Source organism: Salvelinus sp. IW2-2015, linkage group LG14 (genome assembly GCF_002910315.2).
Source record: "Salvelinus sp. IW2-2015 linkage group LG14, ASM291031v2, whole genome shotgun sequence".
NCBI classification, from domain to species: domain Eukaryota; kingdom Metazoa; phylum Chordata; class Actinopteri; order Salmoniformes; family Salmonidae; genus Salvelinus; species Salvelinus sp. IW2-2015.
Genome location: NC_036854.1, coordinates 35,923,291 through 35,950,415, shown reverse-complemented (window position 1 = coordinate 35,950,415; position 27,125 = coordinate 35,923,291). Strand labels below are relative to the sequence as shown.

Genomic DNA, 27,125 nt, shown 5'->3' with positions numbered 1-27,125 from the left:
CATCATTCAAACAGTTTTAGAAACTTCAGAGTGTTTTCTATCCAAATATACTAATGATATGCATGTCTTAGCTTCTGGGACTGAYTAGCAGGCAGTTTACTCTGGGCACCTTATTCATCCAAGCTACTCAATACTGCCCCCAGCCATAAGAAGTTAAAAGAGATCTTAAAACATACTTTTTAAGCTTTGCTTTTCCTTAGGGTCATTTTTTTCCTTTCAGTTTTAATTTGTCAATCTTTGTTTTTTAATCCTCTTATGTTTCTTGTGTAGTAAATATTTCCGTTTTTATTTTCATTGTATATTTGTTTTTTCCTGTGAAGCGCATTGTGTTGCATTCATGTCTGACATGTGSTATATGAATACAGCTTGATTTGATTTGATGTACCTGAGCCGTCTGCTGTTGCAATGTCTAGGATTTTAGTTCCCACATTCCCACAACCAACCAACATCATGCTCTCTCTTCCTCTATCAGGATTATAAGGATTTTAGTAATTTGGGCTCTGTGACGGTAAAACATTAACGTTTTCTTTATGGGGGTATCAGAGGAGTTGTATCTGTGCTGTATTGTGTGAGACTATTGGTTCTCCGAAATCTGTGGTTGCGTGGCGGTATCTTGTTYGCTTTCAATTCATTTGATATGGACTAATCCCACAGATTAGATTTGATCACAAAACCAATCTCACAGCATCTATCCACGGCCGCTTGATAATAACTGAACATGTTGCTCACACACAGGCAATCTGTAATTGTATTTCTTTATTCGTTTAATGGCGGCTGCTGTTTGGTGGTGAAATGTATGGAAATGACATTCATACTCAGTCAGGTAATAACAGAAACAGAAAGTTTAAAGCCTGATGCTTTAGAGTGAACAGCAAGCAGTGGTGTTCATTAGCATTTTGCATCATGCTTTGTGAAAGCTTATTGTAAAGGATTACAGAGGAGCAGAATTTGGCTGATTTGTTTCAGTCTCAAGCTGTATAGAAAGTTTTAGCAAACACCCTCTTAGATTGAACAATAAGTCAGCTGCATAGTATGGAAATAGTGATTGCATGACTGATCTGTAATGTACAGCAGGTTGACATATGTGGATGTCATTATTTTATTGAATAATTTTTTTATTAACCAAAGTATTTCTTATATGTAATTAAATAAACCTGAAATTCATATCCCTAATTTACACAGATTAACATAGACACACATTTAGCACCTTCAGAACGTGTATGGGTCATCAGCTAGCCTAGCGGTTAGAGTGTTGGACTAGTAACTGAAAGGTTGCAAGATCAAATCTGAGCTGACAAGATGAAAATCTATCATTCTGCCCCTGAACAAGGCAGTTAACCCACTGTTCCTAGGCTGTCATTGAAAATAAGAATTTGTTCTTAACTGACTTGCCTAGTTAAATAAAGGTTGATTTTTTTTACACTGCTCTTTTCCCACATCTTGTTGTGTTACAGCTTGAATTTAAAAAGGATTAAATGTAGCTGTTGTGTCACTGGCTTACACACAATACCCCATAATGTCAAAGTGGAATTAAATCTTTAGATATTTTTACAAATTAATTAAAAATGAAAAGCTGAAATGTCCGGTCAATAAATTGTCGACCCCGTTGTTATGGCAAGTCTAAATAAGTTAATGAGTTCAAATTGGCTTAACGAGTCACATAATAAGTTGCATGGATCCACACTGTGTGCAGAAATAGTGTTCAAAATGACTACCTCATCTCTGTACGCCACACATACAATTACCTGTAAGGTCCCTCAGTCGAGCAGTGAATTTCAAACAAGGATTTAACGACAAAGACCAGGGAGGTTATCCAATGCTTTGCAAAGAAGGACACCTATTGGTGGATGCGTAAAATATTTCAAAAMCAGATATTGAATATCTCTTTGAGTATGGGGAAGTTATCAATTACACTTTGGATGGTGTATCAATACACCCAATCACTACAAAGATACAGGCGTCCTTCCTAACTCAGTTGCCGGAAAGGAAGGAAACCTCTCAGGGATTTCACCATGAGGCCAATGGTGACTTTAAAAAAGTTACAGAGTTTAATGGCTGTGATAGAAAACTGAGGATGGATAACAACATTGTAGTTACTCCACAATACTAACATAAATGACAGAGGGAAAAGAAGAAAGTTTGTACAGAATCAAAAAAATGTGGCAAAGAAATAAACTTTATGTCCTCAATACAAAGCCTAATGTTTGGGGCAAATCCAACACAACACATCACTGAGTCCCACTCTTCATATTTTCGAGCATGGTGGTGGCTGCATCATGTTATGGGTACGCTTGTCATCGGCAAGAACTAGGGAGTTTTTCAGGATAAAAATAAATGGAATAGAGCTAAGCACAGGCAAAATCCTCTGCTTTCAAACAGACACTGGGAGACAAATTCACCTTTCAGCAGGACAATAACCTAAAACACAAGGCCAAATATTCACTGGAGTAGCTTACTAAGACAACATTGAATGTTTCTGGGTGGTCTGGTCACAGTTTTTACTTAAATTTGATTGAAAATCTATGGCAAGACTTGAAAATGGCTGTGTAGCAATAATCACCATCAACTTGACAGAGTTTGAAGAATTGAAAAATAATAATGTACAAATATTGTACAATCCAGGAGGGCAAAGCTCTTAGAGACTTACCCAGAAAGACTCACAGCTATTATCGCTGCCAAAGATGATTCTAACATGTATCAACTCATGTAATCAATATATTGTATATTAGTGTTTTATTTTTCATAATCTTTTACAAATGTTAGAATTTTTCTTTGACTTTGACATTACAGAGCATTTTGTGTAGACAGTTGACAAAAAATAGCCAATTAAATACATTTTAATCTCACCATGTAACAATGTGGAAAAGGTCCAGGGGTGTATACTTTCTGATGGCACTGTATGTAACTCTATCAGTGGCAGTCAGTGCTGTTTATGGTGAGGGAGGACAATTTTTTTTCATGAGCATGGCCTTATTTCTAATGCAGCATTATTGGATGACTGTCATTCATATTCCATTCACCCAGTTCAATGTAACAGCAATAGGTTTAGGCTACTACATAATACAACATTTTTCCCTATACTCATCACGAGGTTGCTACAACCTAGCCTATGAATGAAAGTTTACAACATAGGTGCACAGAAAACTTTGAGGTGACAGACAGTGACACATGGAAAGACAGTGACACATTCAATACACTCTTGCTTGCATCTAGCTGATCTAGGGTGTAATAATTAGTCCAACAGTTGCAAACAAGAGTTTCTATTGGACAAATTCAGGTATGTTTATCCATGTTAGGTTCCGTTCGCTTCCATTTAATAAAAGTTTTTCAACAGAACTGGCGGAATGAATACACCCCTGAGCACGTGTAAACGCAGTTCACTTTCATAGCAGCCACATTCTATTCCTTCTCTCATCTATGCACTCTCCTCCTCTCACCTCTTCCCTTCGCTTGTGGACACATCAGCTGTATGTGACCAGGTGAATAAATCTTTCCAAGCGAAATCATATCACAAGCGCTACAAACGGCCTGCATCATTGTCACCATATTAGCTAAAGTAATATCATAGTCAACATGTAACGATGTACGCTGAGAGTCGGGAAGCAAGTTCAGGAAGTGAATACATTTAATAAATAAATGAACAAAACAAGAAACACAAACAGAGCACCGACATGAAACAGGAACAATGACGACTGGGGAAGAAACCAAAGGTAGTGACATATAAAGGGCAGGTAATCAAGGAGGTGATGGAGTCCAGGTGTGTGTCATTATACTCGTAATGCTGGTGACAGGTGTGCGCCATAACGAGCAGCCTGGTGACCTAGAGGACAGAGAGGGAGCACACGTTACAGTACCCCCTCCCCGACGCGCTGCTCCAGCCGCAGGACGCCGACCAAGATGGCGATCCCGGATCAGGAGCGGACTGGGCACCTCTGCTAAGGTGCGGGAACCTGTCGATCCAGCTGAGGCGCGCGAGCATGACGACCTAGAGCGCTGGAGAGAGAGTATAAGTGACAGAAACCGCTCCCCGGCACGTTCTCCTCCAGCCGCAGGACGCCAACCACAGGGACGATCCCGGGGATCCGGAGCGGACCGGCCGCCTCCGCTGAGGTGCAGAAACCTGATGAACTGGCTGAGGAGTGAGCCTGAAGAGCCGGCTGAGACCTCCCCGGTTGCCTCGGCTGAGGCACAGGAACCTGTTCACACAGCTTCGGCATGGGAGCCTATCGAACCCGCTGAGGCATAGGAGTCTACAAACCGTCTGAGGCCTCCCAGGTAGCTCCGGCTCCAACACCCGGACCCAACATCACCCCCAAAACAAAAGCAAACAAAAAACACTCCCTGATGCTTCCCTTTGTTGAGTCATCATTCTGTAACGATGTACACTGATAGTTGGGAAGCAAGTTCAGGAAGTGAATACATTTATTTAATAAATGAAAGAAACATGTAACACAAACAGCGCACCGACAGGAAACAGGAACAATGATGACTGGGGAAGAAACTAAAGGGAGTGACATACAGTGGCTTGCGAAAGTATTCACCCCCTTGGCTTTTTTCCTATTTTGTTGCGTTACAACCTGTAATTAAAATAGATTTTTGGGGGGTTTGTATCATTTGATTTACACAGCATGCCTACCACTTTGAAGATGCAAAATATATTTTACTGTGAAACAAACAAGAAATAAGACAAAAAAACGGAAAACTTGAGCGTGCATAACAATTCATCCCTCCAAAGTCAATTCTTTGTAGAGCCACCTTTTGCTGCACTTACAGCTGCAAGTATCTTGGGGTATYTCTCTATAAGCTTGGCACATCTAGATACTGGGATTTTTGCCCATTTTTCAAGGCAAAACTGCTCCAGCTCCTTCAAGTTGGWTYGGTRCRYCTGGTGTACAGCAATKTTTAAGTCATKCCACAGATTCTCAATTGGATTGAGGACCGGGCTTTGACYAGGCCATTCCAAGACATATAAATGTTTCCCCTTAAACCACTCGAGTGTTGCTTTAGCAGTATGCTTCGGGTCATTGTCCTGCTGGAAGGTGAACCTCCGTCCCAGTCTCAAATCTCTGGAAAAGTGAAACAGGTTTCCCTCAAGAATTTCCCTGTATTTAGCGCCATCCATCATTCCTTCAATTCCGACCAGTTTCCCAGTCCCTGKCGATGAAAAACATCCCCACAGTATGATGCTGCCACCACCATGCTTCACTGTGGGGATGGTGTTCTCGGGGTTATGAGAGGTGTTGGATTTGCGCCAGACATAGCCTTTTCCTTGATGGCCAAAAAGCTACATTTTAGTCTCATCTGACCAGAATACCTTCTTCCATATGCTTGGGGAGTCTCCCACATGCCTTTTGGCAAACACCAAACGTGTTTGCTTATATTTTCTTTAAGCAATTACTTTTTTATGGCCACTCTTCTGTGAAGCCCAACTCTGTGGTGCCATATACTTTCCATTTTTTAATAATGGATTTAATGGCGCTCCGTGGGATGTTCAAAGTTTTGGATATTTTTATATGACCCAACCCTGATCTGTACTTCTCCACAACTTTGTCCCTGATCTGTTTTGAGAACTCCTTGGTCTTCATGGTGCCGCTTGCTTGGTGGTGCCTCTTGCTTAGATGTGTTGCAGACTCTAGGGCCGTTCGGAACAGGTGTATATATACTGAGATCATGTGACACTTAGATTGCATACAGGTGGACTTTATTTAACTAATTATGTGACTTCTGAAGGTAATGGGTTGCACCAGATCTTATTTAGGGGCTTCATAGCAAGGGGGGTGAATACATATGCACACACCACTTTTCTGTTTTTTTATTTTTAAGTAATTTTTTTCATTTCACTTCACCAATTTTGCCTATTTTGTGTATGTCATTAACATGAATTCCAAATAAAAATCCATTTCAATTACAGGTTTTAATGCAACAAAATAGGACAAATGCCAAMGGGATAAATACTTTCGCAAGGCACTGTATATAGGGCAGGTAATCAAGGAGGTGATGGAMTCCAGGTGAGTGTCATTATGTGCCTAACGCTGGTGACAGGTGTGCGCCCTAACGAGCAGCCTGGTGACCCAGAGGCCAGAGAGGGAGCACACGTGACATAACATAGCTAATAGGACGTCTTCCAGAAGTTGTCATAATTACAGTGTAAGTCTATGGAAGAGGGTGAGAACCATGATCCTCCTAGGTTTTGTATTGAAGTCAATGTACCCAGAGGAGGACGGAAGCTAGCTGTCCTCCGGCTACACCATGATGCTACCCTACAAAGTGCTYTTGAGAATACTGTAGARCTTCATTGCAAAACAGTGTATTTTACTCAATTATTTGATMACYTGAATATATCTAGTAAAGTTTTATTTAAAAAGGATAACTTTTTWAATGTTTTACAACTTTTATTTTTGTGAAATTCACTGATGATAATGATGGTCCTTCCCTTCCTATGAAAAGCCTCCACTGAACTTTATCTATGTAGGCTGGGCGCAGTATGATTCAGGGTGGGTGGGCATCTTGCATTTAGGCATTCCTTCAGGAACACCCCCCTCTGAGTTTTTCTGCCTGCATACCTGTCCTCCTTACTAGCTAGCGGGAGCGTGCACGACAGGCGGGGGCAAAGGACACTGTCTACCGGTCATTCCCGCCTCCCACTAGCACAGCAGAAGGGAGGCTAGGATGACACCATGAACTAGCTAACTAGCTAGCTTGCTAGTTAGCGACACTGTGTGCTAGCTTGCTAGTTAGCTTGCTAGTTAGCTTGTTAGTTCGCTTGTTAGTTAGCTAGCTAGTGCACAATGTCGCTCCGACTCCCGCCTGCTGTGTACCAGAGTCCTCCTTAGGACTAGCTTGCTAAGCTAGCACACAGTGTCCTTCGCTCCCGCCTGCCGAACACCATCATTAACAGAACTGCGGGAAAAGTGCCCGACAGGCGGGGGCGAAGGACACTGTTTATCGGTGTATGGCTKGATAGCTATCGTTGATGACTCACCCTGAATGTAATTCAGCTGCTCTATCAATCATAGCCTACATTCATCTTGGAGAAGAAATATCAATTGGCTGAAGCAATGTGGATGGGTAGCCAGGCAACAGTGTCATAGCAAAAGAGAGAAGACCATTGTGGTTGGCCATCTGTATTAACCATGCTACCTGCTGCCCCCCTGCCAGAGAGGTGATGGTGCCTTCCAGGAAGCGCCCCCCCTCCCCCCTCTCTCTCTTTCTCTCTCGCTCTCTCTCTATATAGACTGAATTAAATCAGCTGACAAATGGTATCTCCCTACTCCCGTATGGAACGCGCTGCCGCGCCGAAGCCGGCTGCTGCCCGAGCGTTGAAAGCGTAGAAGGTTGCCCGTGGTTCTTTACTGTTGTGGATGTCGGACTGACTCCGGGGAGAGAGAATTCTTCGCAGCCGAAAGGGAGGTTACTTTTTCGGGGCAGTCGCGGAGCGCGCTGACCATGGCCTCCAACTTCAATGATATAGTGAAGCAGGGATACGTGCGGATACGGAGTAAGAAACTAGGGGTGAGTGACACTTTGCTGAAGGAGAGGAGAGGCTTCTACGTAGTTATTTGTGGTCAGGACAGGCGGGCAGCAGTAGCCGCATCAGGAAGGCAGGCAGGGAGGCAGGGGCACTAGGAAGGCAGCTGGATTATTTAGAAAAGGTTTAATTGCAGGCAGCTGTCCTGCTGTGAGTTTTACAGAGTAAGATAATAGAGGAGCAAAACAACATGATTCACTTTCCTTTAGTGGTTGGATTTGTTGAGAGTTTTTATAGTTAATATGTAGGACATTAAACAGAATATGATGGCAATAACATGTTTCAAATTGGGATAGTGTTTGTTTGAGATATTGTCAAAATCACGTTTATTATCTTGCAAATAGTTTGATTATTTATTTCCTTCATCACCACATTGATTACTAGGTTGTCAAAGTTGTAATTTAGGCAACTTCCCAAATTACAGAGACTTCCCAAATTACAGAGACAACTCCGTCATTGACAACAGCTGTTTCTAAATTATTATATATTTTTTTTTACCTTTATTTAACTAGGCAAGTCAGTTAAGAACAAATTCTTATTTTCAATGACGGCCTAGGAACAGTGGGTTAACTGCCTGTTCAGGGGCAGAACGACAGATTTGTACCTTGTCAGCTCGGGGATTTGAACTTGCAACCTTTCGGTTACTAGTCCAACGCTCTAACCACTAGGCTACCCTGCCGCCCCAATGAGTTAACAACTAAATTATAACACAGTAATACATTTGTAATAACAATAGCAATGGCTTATGTTTATAATGCTTTTCAAAATGCTCAAAGCACTTTACTTACATTACATACAGTGATCTGTACCCCCCACTGGACAATATAATTCTAACAGTAAATGGTGGTGATGATGGTAGCCTGTACTCTGTGATATTCCCTGGATCTTAAAACCAGCTGGGGTATTTTTAGATTACAGTACATTACAGAATTAATGTAGAGCAGAAATCTTTTCCTCTGACCATGATGGGTGATGCTGGCTAATGATGTCTGCTTTCCCCTGCCTTGCCTTCATCACGACTTTGTCTTCGTGCGTTTACATTTTAGAATAAAGCTATTGTAATTCATTTTTCTACGATGGAACATTTATGACAAAAGAGAAGGAAAATAACATTTTATCTTCTCATTCAGCGTATCACTGAATTTTAAATCTCTCTGATTCACATTGTTATGCGTATTTGTGCGTGTATATTGTGTTCTGGCACAGTGCTTTGCTGTAACTTTGTGAGTTAGATAATTCAACATTTCGCTGTTGTGGAGGTGGCTATGCCAGGACAGCTACCTTTCATCATGCTGGTTGTGAGGCAAGAGCTGAACAGCAATATGTTATTTTTGTTCTCAGCCTGTCAACCTCCCCCAGCTTGTTGTTTGAATCTAATGCCATGCTGGTATGGTCGTGTCTCACCTCTGGTAAAGCATGTGGTGGACTGGACAGACTGACAGACAGAGAACCTATAGGAGGACTGTCAGACACTGAGAGGTTGTCCTCCTCACCTTCTGTCTCTCCAGTTTTGCTGCTGGACTGTTTCTGGGTCGACCAACTCCATATCGGTGCTACCCCTCCTAACTCATAACCTTAACCAAAAACAATTAGGGCAGGGGTATTCAACTGTTACCCTACGGTGTCCAGAGCCTGCTGGTTTTCTGTTCTACCTGATAATGAATTGCACCCACCTCGTGTCGCAGGCCTACATCAGGCCCTGATTAAAGGGAGAGAATGAAAAAAAAACAGTGGATCTGGCTTCGAGGTCCAGAGTTGAATATAAGGGCATTAGGAGGTTAAACACAAAGCTGACCTTACTGTGCAATTTGTGTATGTTCTTCAATATCACTGTAGCAGTCGTTGGATGTTTTTTTCCCACTCAGCGAAGTTCACTGGTCTGTAAAATGGTCTGTCAGACGTGAAAAGGTCCAAGTTGACATAAGAACCATCGCATCATGACTGACCTTTCAAAACCTAGCCTCCTCCATCCTCCTCCGCTTCCCCCTCTCTGACCTTACTCTCCAGAGGGCTACCATTTCACATATTTTCCTCGTTTCAATTTCTGATTATGGAAAACTACAGTTGAATGACATTAGGATATTTCTTCTGTGTGGTATGAATTTCCGCGGCTAACAATAGATTCGGCGGAAAACCTCATCAGCATCAGTCAACCTGATTGGCTCATTTTCGAAGCTGGTCATGTGTGAAGGTTAGATCGTACTGTGTCAGTGTTTCTGCGGAATTGTTAAAAAGGTCTAGGCACATTTTTGTTCTTCCCTCTCTTTGTTTATATGTCTTGTTTAGTCACTTTACCCAGCCTTGATGGAAGACATTATATTTCTACTTTAGAGTCTAGACAACCCCTTTGTTGTATTTTTACTTAGATATACTTGAAATCAGAGTTGTGTGGTGTATTGATATAGTCAGCTAAGCCTCCGTAGCTTGGAGATTCAGACTGGCTGAGAGTCAGAGATTGTTGTCTCGCCCTCGCCTCACACCTCTTCCTCGCTCCCTCATATCTTCCCCTCTCATAACTCGTCCCTGTCCCTCGTCGCTCCCTGTCTCTCATCTCATCCCTCTCTCACCTCTCCCTCTCTTCCTCATCTTTCACACTCTTTCTCACCTCTCACACAACTCAGTCTCTCACGCCTCTATTCCTCTTTCAGATCTCCCCCTCTCCTCATCTCGCTCCCTCTCCTTAATCTTTCCCCCCTCTTTCTCACCTCTCCCCCTTCTCTCTCATCTCTTCCCCACTTTCTCAGTTCCTTCTTTCTTTGTCCTTCTAAGCCTCTTACACCCTTTTCCCTCTCACTATGTCTCTTACCCTCTGCTTCTCCCTCTCTCTCTCTCTCTCTCTCTCCCTCTCTCTCACTCTTGTTTCTTACCCTCTGCTTCGTCCCTCTCTCTCTCTCTCCTCCCTCTCTACTCATGTCTCTTACCCTCTGCTTCTCCCTTCCTCTTCTCTCCTCTCTCCCTCCTCTCTCTCACTCTGTTTCTTACCCTCTGCTTTCCCTCTCTCTCTCTCTCCCTCCTCTCACTATGTTCTTACCCTCTGCTTCTCTCTCTCTTCCCTCCCTCTCACCTCTGTCTCTTACCCTCTGCTTCTTCTCCCTTCTCTCTCTTCTCTCCCTCAATCTCACTCTGTCTCTACCCTCTCGCTCTCCTCCTTCTTCACTCTCTCTTAGCCTCTGCTTCTCCCTCTCCTCTCTCCTCCTCTCCCTCTCACTCTCTCTTCACTCTCCTCTCCCTGTCTCTCTCTGTCCTCTCTCTCCCTCTTCCCTCCTCTCACTCTGTCTCTATCCCGCTCCTCTCTCTCCCTCTCCATCTCACTCTATCTCGTCTCTCTTCTCTACTCTCTCCCACTCCTCTCTCTCCCTCTCTCTCCTTCTTCTCTTTCTCTCCCTCTTCCTCTCCTCTCCCTCTCTCTTCTCCCTCTCACTCTCTCCCTCTCACTCTCTCTTCACTCTCCCTCTCCCTGTCTCTCTCTGTCTCTCTCTCTCCCTCTCTCCCCTCCCTCTCACTCTGTCTCTATCCCCCTCCTCTCTCCCTCTCCCATCGCACTCTCTCTCTCGCTCTCTTTCTCTACTCTCTCCCACTCTCTCTCTCCTCTCTCCTCTCCCTCCTCTCTCTCTTCTCTCCCCTCTTCCTCGCTCTCTCTCCTCTCTCTCTCTCTCTCTTTCTCTCTTTCTCTCCCTCTCCCTCTCCTCTCTCTCTTCTCTCTCTTCTCATCTCTCTTCTCCTCTTCTCTCTTACTCTCCCTCTTCCTCTCTCCCTCTCCCTCTCCCTCTCTCTCTCTCATCTCTCTCATCTCACTCTCTCTCTCTCTCTCTTTTTCTCCCATTTTCTTTATCAGCAGCCACACTGCACCCTCTGCCTATCCCAGACAGTACTTATTTTAACACACACACACACATGCACACACACACGCAAATGTACACGCATGTACAGCTGCATTGCGTGGTCGCACTAACTGGCCAACACGGAGGAATTGGCACAAAATCAACACAAACAAACAAGCAAACAATGTTTTTCCAGAGTAGGTGTTTCTTCAATTAGATCTAATCCTGTGGCTTTCTACCATAAGCTATTACTTGTTTTCTGTGCTCGACTCAGTCTGCCCGGGAGACAGACAGACAGACAGACAGACAGACAGACAGACAGACAGACAGACAGACAGACAGACAGACAGACAGACAGACAGACAGACAGACAGCAGACAGACAGACAGACAGACACAGACAGACAGACAGACAGACAGACAGACAGACAGACGACAGACAGACAGACAGACAGACAGACAGACAGACGACAGACAGACAGACAGACAAGACAGACAGACAGACAGACAGACAGACTAAACATAAATGGCAATATCCTATGCCATCGTAGCTATTCCTTACACAGGGCCTACCGCTGTGTAAGGAATAGCTACGATGGCATAGGATATTGCCATTATCCCCATATCCTGTCCTTCTCTGTGAGAAACGGAAGCATAGACTGTCTGGGGAAGGGAGCAAAACATGACCTTTTAGTCATCTGAATGCAGGTCCATGTTCCTCAGGTTGAGGTTTGTGCTAGAGATGAGGAAAGGTCAACTGTTGCATGTTCTATCTTAGTCCTAACTAATGGATATAGGAAGCACCATTTAGTTACTTTTACAGTTCCCTGGCTATCAGTCAGGCTGCCATTCAAAGTCACATCCTGTAAATGGTGACACTGTAAATGTGCCATCAGGAAGGAATGGAGAGAGGGATGGGGGGAGAGAGAGAGAGAGAGAGAGATAAAGAGGGAGATAGTAGAATGAGAGAGAGAGATAAAGAGAGGGAGAGAGGGAGAGAGAGAGAGAGAGAGAGAGAGAGAGAGAGAGAGAGAGAGATATTGAGAGAGATTGAGAGTGAGAGCATTTTAATTTAATCTGACCCTGATTTGATTGTCGTTAATCTTGCTTGAGCTCTTTATAGTACTCCCTGTTATGCTCTGAGAGTCAACACAATGTCATCTCCCCAACAAGTCCAATCTGCCACCATGTTGTTTTCCCCCTGACTAAGTTGCTTCACTCCCTGCCCATTCACCTCATATTAAGTCCCCTAACCGCTCTTCTTTGTCTCTCCCGGGCGTTCTGCACTCAACCCCACCCAAGGGGGGCTCTGTCCTCACTGATCGTTCAACTGTATTTTGAGAATATGTATTGTAATAAATCAAATCAAATGTGATTGGTCACATACACGTGTTTAGCAGATGTGATTGCGGGTGTAGCGAAATGCATGTGTTTCTGGCTCCAACAGAGCAGTAGTATCTAACAAGTAGTATTACTGTAAGTGTGTGGTTATGTTGCCTGATGTGGTTGGGGACGGAGCGCACAACAGACGCACCAGGCCAGTAACGGAGGAGAACAATGGTTGTATTGTGGGAGATGCCCCAGCCAGTTAAGATAGGATCTCTACTCACTGTGTGCTCTCACTGTTAACGATGACAGGCTGGCCTGGATACAGGGCGTCAGGAGATTCTCAGCAGCTAGACTAACTCACTAGGCAACTCTCTCAAACTGGAGCTGCAGTTACTGTACTTTAACTGGTGGTGAGTTTCTGGAAAGAGGCAGGCGATTTCAGTGAACTTCCCATTTCTATGAATTTAAGACTTTATTTCCACCATTTTTGGAAATGTGAAGTTGTTGATCTAAAAAATATGGCATGAGGATATTTCCACCAGCTACGTCACTGTCACTGACTGGCCGTTGTACTGTACTTGGAGGTGAGATTCTGGAATGAAGCAGTCGGTTACACTGAACTGTTGTCAGCTGAGCTTTCCTGTTAGATAGTTTTAAGGATGCTTCCAGAAGGAGTGTTCTAGTGTATAGCCCCGCATCTGTTTATTCGGTGATGTTGTTGGAACCCAGCGGATTAACTCACAGATATGCAAGGCCAGGCGTGGGCGTTCCTTCGTTCGTTCGCTTGGACCAATTTGTTTTTKTGTTTTCATCAGCTGCTATCAGACACAAAAGACCTAAAGACAAATGACTGGCTCTTATTGGCCCTGATGAATGGCGTCTCACAGGATATGGGAAACAACACAGCCAACATTATTCACAGTGAAAAATGTGCTACTATTCAGCTCCTTTCATAAATAAATCTCTGTCTTCAGACCTCGCTTGAATATTTCACATCAATGATCCCCGCTGCTCTTAATTATCAAAAGAGCTTTTTACTCTGAACAGGTACAAATGTTGCTATTAGCAGTTAGAGATGTCTAAGGCCCAACTGATGAATTAATGTGCCACATAGAAGGGCCCGGGGGCTCACAATGGGGCATTGTGTGCATCAATACACTTTCTTCTCCTCTCCTCCTCCTCCTCCTCCTCCTCCTCCTCCTCCTCCTCCTCCTCCTCTCTGCCATTCCCTCTTGAGGATGCCTGGGAGGTCTGTACCCTCTGTCTCATTCTCTCTCTCTCTCTTTGTCTTTCGTTTTACTCTTTCTATGTCTGTCTTCTTCTCCCCTCTCTCACTCTCTCCCCCTCTCTCTCTCTGTCTGACATCCCACCACCTCTCTCTCTCTGTCTGACATCCTACCACCACCTCTCTCTCTCTCCCTCCCCTCCTCTCCCTCCCCCCTCTCTCTCTCTCTCTCTCTCTCTCTCTCTCTCTTTCTTTCTGTCTTTACCCTTTCTCTGTCTGTCTTCTTCTCCCCTCCCTCTCTCTCCCTCCCTCCCTCTCTCTCTCTGTCTGACATCCCACCACCACCACCTCTCTCTCTCTCTCTCTCTCTCTCTCTCTCTCTCTCTGTCTGACCCCCCTTAGCCTCTCTCTCGCTCTATCCCTCTCAGTCCCTCTCTCAATATCAATTCAATTTCAATTTAAGAGCTTTATTGGCATGGGAAACATATGTTAACATTGCCAAAGCAAGTGAAGTAGATTATAAACAAAAGTGAAATAAACAATAAAAATGAACAGTAAACATTACACTCATAGAAGTTCCAAAAGAATATTATGTGTATATACAGTGTTGTAACGATGTGCAAATAGTTAAAGTACTAAAAGGAAAATAAATAAACATAAATATGGGTTGTATTTACAATGGTGTTTGTTCTTCACTGGTTGCCCTTTTCTTGTGGCAACAGGTCACATCTTGCTGCTGTGATGGCACACTGTGGTATTTCACCCAGTAGATATGGGAGTTTATTAAAAATGGGTTTGTTTTCTAATTCTTTGTGGATCTGTGTAATCTGAGGGAAATATGTGTCTCATTAATATGGTCATACATTTGGCAGGAGGTTAGGAAGTGCAGCTCAGTTTCCACCTCATTTTGTGGGCAGTGTGTACATAGCCTGTCCTCTCTTTAGAGCCAGGTCTGACTAGGGCGGGCTTTCTCAATACTGAGGCTATGCTCACTGAGTCTGTACATAGTCATAGCTTCCCTTAAGTTTGTGTCAGTCACAGTGGTCAGGTATTCTGCCACTGTGTACTCTCTGTTTAGGGCCAAATAGTATTCTAGTTTTCTCTGMMMMTTTTTTCTCCCTCCCTCTCTCTCTCTGTCTGACCCACCCGCCTCTCTCTCCCTGTCTCCCTCTCTCCCCCTCTCTCAATCCTCTCAATAATACATCAAGCCGTCTGTCCCGACTACTCCCAACAGCAGCTTTGTGGTTTCATTGTGTTTGTGATAAACTGCTCTGTAAAGTGCAGAGTTCACTAATCCACACACAGAGAGGGGAGAAGTCACAGCTCAGCGCGGATGGAGGGAGGAGAGGACTCCCTACCACGACAATTTAATCTCCCAAATCAATCCCTGATACCCTGATGCTCTGGCAKCACAGACTGAGCCAACTGCTGCACCATCTAGCCTCTTAACTAGAGAGGAGAGACACAATCAGAAAACGCCTTACTTGAGACAGATACTTGAGACATTTCATTGCATAATCATTTGTGCTCTTTTTTTTTAAACAGCTCACTCATTTCCTCTGATGACTCTGTCCTTTTGGTAATGACGTTGACCTTGATAGTGAAGCACTGGTGCATGGTTCCTTAGCCTGTCGGTGTGGCTATAGGCTATACTATGTAAGTGAAGGAGGACTGTTTTAACCTTTTGAGATGATGGATGGCATGTACTGCAAACAGTTTTACTGATATCACAAACAATTACAAAACGCATCATAGAACACTGTAGATATACAGGAGCTTTTGCATGCTAATAATTCATTTCTCTAAGGATTAATACAATGTACAATGTACAATGTATCACAAACGTCTCCCTGCTCCAGTTTAGAATGAGATTTGATGATGTACATTTGAATTGTATGATTCTCCATGTTGTTATAATCTTCTACGGACACACTTGAGATTGACCTATGAAATCCCGAGGCTAAAGGTATCTATCATAGCTAGCTCCTTTAACATCATCTCTCCATCCCCTTCTTCTCTTCTTTCCCCTTCATTAATCACTCCATCCCTCTGGGCTCACAAACCTACTGAACAGCTGAGTGGGTTTATGCCTATGTGTGCGTGAGCGCGCGCGCGTGCGTGTGTGTGTGTGTGTGTGTAAATCTGATCTACCTGTGGCTCAGTCTAATTTCAGAGATGTGCGTTAACATACAGTATGTCGTTTTTGTGTTATAGTGTGATCTAGAAATAGGATCTTTGAATTCTGTAGAGGAGGAAATATGAAGTATGAAGTTATTCTTAGGAAAAAAAGGCTTTTAGCAGGAATCGGTTACACCTTTATTTTAGAATTAGAGATGTAATGACTTGTAATCTGATGAATCTCTCTTTGCTAGCTTTCATCAGGGAGCTGTAAAGGAGTTACACATCCACATAGCCATCCACACGGCCTAGTCACGGCAGTCTCTGTGTGTGAGTGTGTGTGTGTGTGTGTCTGTGTATTTGTACTTTTGCACGCTACCTGTTTGTGCTTTTCGCACAGCACCCAAGGAAGTGTTACAAGGTAACACTCTTCTCTTGTTTTACATAGAGAAACATCATACATTTTCAATCAAAGATCACTGCATTATTAAAAACTCCCAAATACAACATTCTTTGAATAATGAACATTAAGCCTAAGAAACAATATTTATTTCAACACATATACTTATTTGTAATATGAGAGGTAACGTTGACATGTGTGTTGGCAAAGCTCTGACAGCTATCATCTCTCTCAGCACTCACCAAGGAGGTGATGCTTTCTTCTATTTATTCAGAGATGAGTCCTCTCTCTCCCTCGCTCTCTCTCTCCCTCGCTCTCTCTCTTTCGCTCTCTCTCTTTCGCTCTCTCTCTCTCTCTCTCTCTCTCTCTCTCTCTCTCTCTCTCTCTCTCTCTCTCTCTCTCTCTCTCTCTCTCTCTCTCTCCCTCTCTCTCTCTTTCTCTCTTACCCGCGCTGTCTCTCTCTCTTTCTCTCTCTCTCAGGGGAGTTATTTTAATAGTAAGAAGGTGACAGTTAACTTCTCTCCCCATACAGGGCTGGTAGTAAGCTACCTGTCTGTCCTGCTGAGTACTAAGTAAAATGGCGCAACAGCTTCCTTCTCACAGTGCCTGGCTTACTGTATCTGCCTGCTTTAAAAAAATGTACTACTTTCTAATGAGTTACAGAGAAACATGGAGTGCTGTCTCGTCCGGCCGCAATATGATCCACTTTCTATTAAGACAGCTTGTAATATTTCCTCAAGAGTTATTGTTAGAGGAATTAATTTTGGATAAGGTCTGCCAAGGGAAGTTGTAAATGGAGTACAATACCAGCCCTGGCACTGTCACTTCCATGGAAATCATTTATGGGCCATAATGGAGAAAATAATGACTTGCATACTCGTAAAGACATGGCAAACATGAAGGTCTTGGACAGTTTTTTGGATGGGAAAATGCCCATAATGTGGCCTTAGTATGTGTAAGAAAGAGTGGTTTAGTGGTTGAACAATTGATCTTTTGCAGATTGTATGGTATGTTTTGTATGCAAGCAGTGGACATTGAGCTAATCTGACTTAATACTGTGAGGTACTGAGCAGCAGGCATTTAGATCACACACACGCACAGTTCCCCCTCCACACACACACACACACCTGACCTTCCTGTGCCCTAAACACTCCTCTAACTAACTGCATGTTTCCTACGCACTTCCCCACTTCCCCCTGGCATCCCAGTGATTCCCTCTCATTCTGCCCAGTAATCTGTTAGCTGAAGTGATAATTGCATTCCACAATCGCTCCATGCTGAGACTGCACACAGTCACGCTGAATCACGGCCCATGTATTCCAATGGAGTATGTTCTTTAGATGAAATGAGACAAAAACAATATGACGAAATCCATCACTACACTTCCTTTGATGTTTACTCTGAGCGAAAAGGCCATTTTTTCCTTCTTCCTCTAACACGTGTTTAATTAGATTTGGAAACTGTTAGTTAAAGCGGCTGGCTATTAGCTAAATCAAGTTAGTTACAGTATGAAAGAGATCCCTTTGGGTTTTAGTAGTAGGGAAAAGTCATTGTGGATATAGCCTAGTTATAACCTAGTTTGGCTACATCCCAGTCCCAGTTAAAGGCATCAGCGAGCCAGACAAAACATGGCTTCAAAATGCATTTATGGATCCCCGTTGTCTTCTGGTTGTTAAGGATAGCACATTGTAGGTAAATGCATGAGCGAACCAACCAGAACATCAGTACTACTTTAGGAGCCAAAACATCAGTGAACAGTAAGCCTACTGTACTACTTTAGGAGCCAAAACATCAGTGAACAGTAAGCCTACTGTACTACTTTAGGAGTAATCCTCAGGATGTATCTGATCCACTGGGCTAGGATTACCATCCTTAGTCCTCTGATGATATTCCAGCAAACAACTCTCTCATACAAAGTGTCCTCAAACACACAAAGATGCATAATGATGTGGTCCTGCAACATGCAAATATTTGACTCCCTCTCGGATGCAGTGGTTTGCACTACACACAATCACATCCCCAGGTTGTGTTTACATGTTAATGAAGGTCAGCTGAGCGTTATTAGAATAGTCAAGTGTCGTAGCTCTAAAGAAAGAACCTCTTTCATCCCTTTTGATAGGCTGTTTCCTTGTTTCCTTTGAGACTGCTGCCATCGGTCACTTCACAGGCTAGCTAGCTTCCATTTGGTCTTCACACAACAGCCCACACCTGTGTACCTAGCTTATATAGTTGGCCCTGGGCCTTTTGATTTATTTTTTGTATTTATTTATTTGCATACAAGAAAAAAATATATATTATGCTGAAGTTTTGAAAGGTACATGAAAGGAACATGTGCAGGAGATGTAAATAACAAACACAAAAAACAGAGAGGCTTGGAAGGCACCTCCCCTTTCACATGTACTATATATAAAACAAAACCATACCAAAAAAATGACCTGATTTTTAAGACAGATAAACAAATAATTGTATATTTAATAGCCTGTTCCCAGATCTGTAGGCCAATGTACTTTTGTTTAGCCAACTCCTCTGCCTATCGTTCCCCATACATATCTGAGACCAAGCTAATGGCTAGCCTAATACAATGACACTAACGTATGGAGGCTAACGTATGGATGCTAATGTAGCACGCTAATGGCTAGGCTACAAACGTCAGTCCCTACAACACGGCTTGAGTATTATGAGCTGGGGTTAAATTGAGATGTTTGTTAGTTGTGAGGTGTATGCTGCCTGTTTCCCCACGCTGAGGCCAGGAGACAGAATAAATACAGTACTAGTGAATATAGGAGCACACTCAGACAGCCATGCTCATAAACAATAATAGACTGTCAAGTACACGCAGAAAAAAATTCCGTGGCCTGTTTTGTTTGTCTGTGTTTGTGCTGGGCTGAATACGTTTTCTTCAGACAGACAGACGGAGTAGGGTTATTCTTGCATAGTCAAATCCCTTTTTGTCTCTGTGTTATTGTCCGTGAACACAGCTAGCAACGAGCTGCTTCAGCCTTGTAGTTAGATTAAATGGAAATTGCTCTCTGGCTGCGGCGGGATTGCTGACTGAAGCTGTAATACTGAGAGGCTTTGGGATAAGGGACGTTTTAAAGAGCAGGCAATTGTCATGATGATGACTGAGAGCAGAATCCATCCACTGTGAACCAATTGGAAGAGTATTTTAAAATGTATTTTACATCCACAGTAGATACATCCTGCTCACATCAAACAGTTGGCACAGTTATACAACCATCTAAATTGGAATCAGAAATCCCACCAGGAAATAAAATGTATAAAACAATGTATATACAACATATTTTTTTCTCAAACCAGTAACATCAATATATTATGCTTGTAGGGAACTATACTTGAATCCATTTTTATTCTCTCTTTGAGATGTTGTGAACTATTGCAACTGCTATTTCTGTATGAGACATGTATGTTCTGACAGCCAGGGCAGGTCAGCTATCCCCAAGACTCCAGAACTCAATCAAGTGTGTGTCCGTTTATGCATATGCATATGCGTGTGTGTGTGTGTGTGTGTGTGTGTGTGTGTGTGTGTGTGTGTGTGTGTGTGTGTGTGTGTTTGTGTGTGTCTCTGTGTGTATGTATGTACTGACATGAGCAATACACTGTATGGTTTCCAACAGCCGAAACATTTGCCCTTCTCTCCCCCACACCTCAGAGAGGAGAAACCTCAATATTGACCTATATCTCCTTGAGAATAATTTGGCTGCTATTTCGGTCCTGTTCTTAAGTATGCTTTGTAGGGTATGATGACTGAATCTGCTGCTGTGTTTGACATTTTAACTAATGTTCCAGGCTCCAAGCTACGGTGGCCAACTGTAGGGCCAAACATCCCCAGAGTACAACCAGGGTAATAAGAAAACATGAGGGAATGCGCTGCCTTGGTTGCCTGTGCTTGACAGGAATATTTGCATGAGATTTGGGTGTGTTTTTTAACAGGGCTTGTCCTATGGCTTATTGATGTGCAATGAGAGCATAATAGCTCCAGTCTGGTCTGAAATAGCAGAGAGGGCAGAGTATGAGAGATATTCTACTGCTGAAGAGGAAAATTGTTATTTGTTGTCTTGTGTATTCTAATCTATTCACAGGCGTCTAACTAGAAGTCCTGTTTATAAAGCCTAATTTATCATTAGTCCTAATGGAGGGCGGCCTGAAGCCAAACACAGTTGTTCTCTCTTTCACCAGAGCCGTGTGCCAGGCTTCTGAACCAGACGTTTCTCACTGCAAAGAGTTTCTCAACAGCTACTACTTCTTCACTTCTTCTTCTTCACACTCTCCCTTCTCCTCTTCTTTCTCTCTTTCTCTCTCATCTTACACTCTGTCGTGGATTAGCACCTGTCCCCGTTGCTTATGTCATCATGACTGTAGAGGCTGTGTTTTGGGTGAGAGCCTGCAATGTCCTCTACACCTGATGTCATGTTCAATAGCAGTCAGTGTCACAGGCAGAATGTATAACATAGAGTTATCATGTATCTCACTCTATCCCATTAGGACATGGATATTACATTTCTGGACTGATTTGGCCCACTAATGTTGACGAGGAGCTGTAGCCATGCATAGGGAAAGAGGAAGGGAGAAAAGAGGGATGGAGGGGTAAAGAAAGAGGAAAGGAAGACATGGATATAGTCTGGAGAAAGGAGGGAAAAGATAGATATAGAGAGAGAGAGAGAAAGGCAGTCAGAAAGAGAGAGAGAACCCAACATAAGGAGATGTATAGAGAGAGACTGAAAGAGAGAGACTGAAAGAGAGAGATGGAAAAAGGGAGAAAGCGAGAGACTGAAAGAGAGAGATGGAGGGAGAGAGAAAGGCGAGAGAGATTGAAAGAGAGAGATGGAAAAAGGGAGAAAGCGAGAGACTGAAAGAGAGAGATGGAGGGAGAGAGAAAGCGAGAGAGATTGAAAGAGAGAGATGGAAAGAGGGAGAAAGGCGAGAGAGACTGAAAGAGAGAGATGGAGGGAGAGATTGAAAGAGAGAGATGGAAAGAGGGAGAAAGGCGAGAGAGATTGAAAGAGAGAGATGGAGAGAGAAAGCGAGAGAGATTGAAAGAGGGGGATGCAGTGATTACATGGTGCTGAGGTAGCACTGTTGACACATGAGGATTTGGAGTGGCCCAGATAAAGTAATCTATGATTAACTGGGGCGCGGAGTGGTGCAGCAGCCTTACTACCTCGCCAACAGCTGTAGTCAGGGCCCAATTACAACATTATGGGATGTCCAAACATATTAAGGGGGTGGGAATGGAGAGTGTGTATGTGTGTGTGTATGAGCATTTGTGTGTTTGTGTATGTGGCTACTATATATGTGTGGCTTAGTGTCGGGTGAGACTGGATGTAGGTGTGTGTGTTTTAGGGAGATGTTTGGGAGTGCGATCGAGGTAAGGTGTGCGTTTACGATTTTCAGGATTGGGAGGGAGGGAGTAGGGTCACGGGTGCAATTAAATAGACATTTCTAGTCATCACATTTGCTGTCAAATTGTAGAAATGTTCTTGTGCGGGGTGGGGCTGTGGGGGGGGGGTGAGGGAAATTATAGCTGCTATGATTGCTGTACCAACTGTCCGACGGGATAACAAATCAAATTATAAAGATGGACCGCGGTACCGGCCCAGCGCTGGCCCGCCGCTGTCTGAAATTGATTGCCAACAGCAGCAGCTGATATTGCAGGGCCTGGTCTGTCATAGTCCATCGGCAGTCATTATCACCATAGGAATATGGTGCACTCTGTGGGGGGGAGCTCAGGCCATGGTACTGTGGCTGAAAGAGTATGGGCTACATGCTACTGTAGCTACGTCCATATTGGTTACACTTTACTAGGCTTTTCATTTGGTATTGACTTAGAAGTGACTTTGTAGAATGGTAATAAGATGGTTGTTGATGATTGTTCTTTTTTCTGTGTGTTTGGGATTGATTGAAATAAACGCTACTATGTTACAAATGTTGGTATCGTAGTTTAATTCCTTGAAGTAAGTACCAGACACTACTGTATGGATGAGGGCTCCCGAGTGGCGAAGCAGTCTAAGGCACTGCATCTCAGTGCTTGAGGTGTCACGACAGACCCTGGTTCGATTTCAGGCTGTATCACAACCGGCTGTAATTGGGAGTCCCATAGGCCCAGCGTTGTCCGGTTTTGGCTGAGGTAGGCTGTCTTTGTAAATAAGAATTTGTTCTAAACTGACTTGACTAGTTAAATAAAACATTTTAAAAGCTGCTAAATATCAGCTGAAATAGCCTAAGGCTGTAGAATAAAATGTTATCTCCAGGCAATGGTCGAAAAGTTGTCATTCATCCTATCCGTGCTTCCTTTTCAAATCAAACTTCCCTTTCTGGAAACATAAACCAGAGTTCTGGTCTCATCTCAACATTACATTTGTCCTCTTACCCAGCACCTGAGAACTAGTGTATGTTACTGTGAGCACACTACTCTCTGAGGTTTTGATTATGTTTCAATATTAAACTCTGTTCGTTCCTGAACAGAACTTGCAGACAGGCTTTGCTATTTTTAGCAGATGTGAGAGAAGTCATATACCTGGAGCTACAGTAGCTGTCATTGGAAATCATTTTCATGTCTTTAGATGGTTTCTCCGCCCGTTCAGCAGGTGAGTAATGTGCCTACGGGGGAGTTCGCTTATGTTTTATTGAGAGGCCAGACACATCTTCAATAACGCTGAAACTTTCACAATGTTCTGAGAGTAGTTAATGGAGGGACTTAGCATCAGGGGCCACTTACAGGAAATGACTGTGGTGACTTATTACCGGGGTTTAAAATGTGATTTCACCTCTTTACTTCTAAAGGAGCACTTTTACTGCCTCTGTTCCATGAATTTTATGTAGTTTAAGTAGAATTAGAATATTATTTGCTCTGATAAAGTAGCCTTGTGGGTGCTAAAGCATTCTGTCTTGAAAATAACAGGTTGACTACAAACTGGACTGCCTCCGTTACACGCACGCACGCACGCACACACACACACACACGCACACACGCACAGCTAATGAGCGAGCCCAGGGCTGTGCCAGCTGCTTCCCCAGGTGTGTATCCAGACATATAAAGGTGAGGAGAGAATCTCTTCCTCAGTCCCACACAGCTGGCTGTCATGTCTCCTCCTGTTGGAGCACGAAAGGTCACACATGCAGGCTGGCTGGGATGCACGCACGCACGCACGCACGCACGCACACACACACACACACACAACACACACACACACCACACACCACACACACACACACCACACACACACCACACAACACACACAACCACACACACACACACACACACACCACACACACACACACCACACACACCACACACACACACACACACACACACACACACACACACACACACACACACCACCACACACTCCATCTCCAGCTGTGTTCTGTGTCTTTTGATCAGCTAAGATCATACTCAGGAAGCTTTCACTGCACAAAACAAACTATGGCACAGAGATGGAAAAAAAATATATTTTAAATTAGTTTGTTTTCAACTTCAGAAAACCCCAAATTATTGCAAAGTGCATTTTCATGACCCAGTTTACTTTCGATCCAAAATGCCTGTGGCCTCTGCCTCTAGCATTTTGTATGAGTCATGTATCCTGAAGGAACACTCAGTCCTACTACCCATATAGGATATCATTGGCTGGTGATCATATTGTATGTACAATAGGTTGTCATGGCTAAATATTGACAACATATTTGACCTGTTTGTGTGCTGAGCATTGAATAGTATTCTGATCTGAAACATCTGTGAAGAGGAGTGTCTGGGTTGTTCTGAACACTCATAAAGACAGGTCAGGACTTCCAGTGATTAATCAGCCATTGAGATTTCAGAGTGCAATCAGCATGTCTCTGCCTCAGAGAGCCGAGAGATGTGCTCCAGTCCATATTCAGCCTGTGGACCTCTGATGAGAGGCAGGTCAAAGCTGATGAACAAAGCTACACTGTGATGCATTTAGTCTGTTCTTTTGGCCATAATATGTCTTTGTGAGCCATAGTTGTTGGTGTTTTGTACAATTGGTTTATTTCCACACTGAAATCAATATAGTTCTCATTGGGTACCTTGTGTACCGCTTGTATACAAATCCTTTCAGTGTTGTTGCTTTGTTATACGATAAGGGACTAAAGCAGCATGAAAAATATAATAATCTTCTTTAAAAGCTCTTGTAGACAAATGGAAAAGGGTTATTTGTTACAGTCAAAAGACAGTAACATACAGTAGCTACAGCAACATTTCTCAGGGGTAATTCTTCACACAAATTGAATGGGCTATTGTAGTAGAAACCAGTGATTTCATCCTCTGCAACTCAGATCACACCTCAAAGAAAAGATGCTGATTGTACTCCCATAACATCCCCTTTTCTTGATAATATATATATTTTTTTATTTCTGGGCGATGAGGCTTTGTTCTGCGGCAACACACAAATACACTCACACACTCACCCTCGCATGGAATAGTGTTCCGGCATTCTAATTAGTCACACATTCTAGAAGCTTCAGAGTCTCATTCACCTCCATGTAATTAAAATCAGTGTAAGAGTCCTCCTAAGTAACACCTAGAAACACTGCCAAGAATAGGCCCTCCTTGACAAAGCATTTGACAACTGTGGAACAGGCAAAATTAAGCCTTTTCCTTCATACCTTTTGTTCTTATAAACACTGTAGCTCTCTCTCTGAGCTTGCTTTTGTAGTGTTGTAATGACTTAATCTCAGCATTCTCAGAGTGAATTACTTTGTGTTTGGTAGGCAATGAATGGTTTTGTTTCATCGCCCCAGAAGGGATTTTGAGACAACAGTTGAGTCAGTTTCTATATGACTTGCCACATACTGGAGCTGTAGGTTATGATCAACGACTAGACAGCTCATTCTTACCTCTTGGGGTTTCATGTAATATGGTGTTGTTTTGTCCTTAGGTAAACTATTCAGAAAATAGATTGGTTATTGACTATGGCCTCTTGTGTCCTGATTAATAAATGCAGAAGTAAGAAAGCACTTTATAGGTACAGCCCATCATTACCTTAAGTGTCCCATTCTACATTAAAGCATTACGTTGTTAGTACCACCTCTCTCTCTCTCTCTCTCTCTCTCTCTCTCTCTCTCTCCTCCTCTCTCTCTCTCTCTCTCTCTCTCTGTTCTCTCTGCTCCTCTTCCTCTCTCGCCCCTCCTTCCCCCCATCTCTCTCTCTCACTCTTCGCATCCCTTTCTCCTCTTTCTCTCTCTCCCCCTCTTTCTCTCTCTTGTTTTCTCTGTATAATAGTCATGCGCCTCACTAATGGCCTCGAGGCCCATCAGTAGGAACAGAACAGATAAGAACCAAGGCAGGAATTCACTCCAGTCAATTACCTGGAGTGCGAAGTTCAGGCGCTGTGTTCCTTTTATAGAGTAAACAAATGAATCCTGGATACACAGTCCCCCCACGATGACGATGCAGAGAGTGTTAATCATACATCACATAGATTAATATCAGCTAGCTATCTCAGACAGGAAATTGAAAGATCCTCTTCTTCAACATGAAGCCCCTGGATATGGTATTAGGCCTAATAAGTTATAGTTGACTCCTTATAAATGCACTTCAGATAAGTGCATATTTTAAGTCCACTACAGTTTTCACAACAGTGTTGCAGTCATCCCAAAGTTGCTACTGGTAACCGCATGCTCTATTTAAATGCACAATATCACAACAATCTCAAGCTATTGCATTTATCATTKATGGGCTGTATATTTGTATTTGGTTTAAATCACTCTGTTTGAGACAGAGAGGCGCTTTATGCATTTACACAGACCGTTAAGGGTAGAGGACACCTTCCCTGGTCTTTCCGGATGCCATACAAGAATTATATTAGGATAATAAAGTGGAGGCGAGCCAAGAGGTCCGTGAGCCAAGCTGTCAGGGAGATATAAAGTATTAAAAGACCACAGAGGGGAGGTGTGACATCTTCAACTGACATCTCAGAGTCAGAGTAAATCACACAATAGTAGTATAAGGATGTAAAAAGTTACAATGACTAAGGATCTTTCACATTTAGTGTCTGCTCTGTTATGGATGATATAGGTTATGGATGCTATAGGCTATGGATGATATAGGTTATGGATGTTATAGGTTATGGATGATATAGGCTATGGATGTTATAGGTTATGGATGATATAGACTATGGATGATATAGGCTATGGATGTTATAGGTTATGGATGATATAGGCTATGGATGATATAGGTTATGGATGATATAGGCTATGGATGTTATAAGTTATGAATGATATAGGTTATGGATGATATAGACTATGGATGATATAGACTATGGATGATATAGGTTATGGGTGTACTACTAGAATAAGAAAATACTGAAGAATAAGGTGTTCAGATGTGGATTATTCTGGTCTGATTCAATGTATCCTTCATGAAAGAGAGAGAGAGCAATGGAAGAGAGAGGGAAAGAAAGAGAAATTTGCAGAGAGAGAAAAAACAGAACGAGAGAGAGAGAGAGAGATAGAGAGAATTCTCGTGTGTGTGTGTTGTGTGGTGTGTGTGTGTGTGTGTGTGTGTGGTGTGTGTGTGTGTGTGTGTGTGTGTGTGTGGTGTGTGTGTGGTGTGGTGTGTTGTGTGTGTGTGGTGTGTGTGGGTGTGTGTGTTTGTGTGTGTGTGTGTGTGTTGTGTGTGTGTGTGTGTGTGTGTGTTGTGTTGTGTGTGTGTGTGTGTGTGTGCGCG

At 43.1% G+C, this 27,125-nt stretch overlaps 1 protein-coding gene across 1 annotated transcript in view; it reads left to right on the top strand.

The window, feature by feature from the left end:
* The first annotated feature begins 7,224 nt into the window (after nucleotides 1-7,224).
* The window catches only part of dok6 (docking protein 6), an 88,954-nt gene continuing 69,053 nt past the window's right edge, over nucleotides 7,225-27,125 (top strand). Inside the window, exon 1 of the mRNA XM_070446747.1 lies at nucleotides 7,225-7,512. Within this exon, the coding sequence (XP_070302848.1) occupies nucleotides 7,447-7,512 (66 nt within the window). The 5' untranslated portion in view covers nucleotides 7,225-7,446. The remainder of the gene's footprint in view (nucleotides 7,513-27,125) is intronic.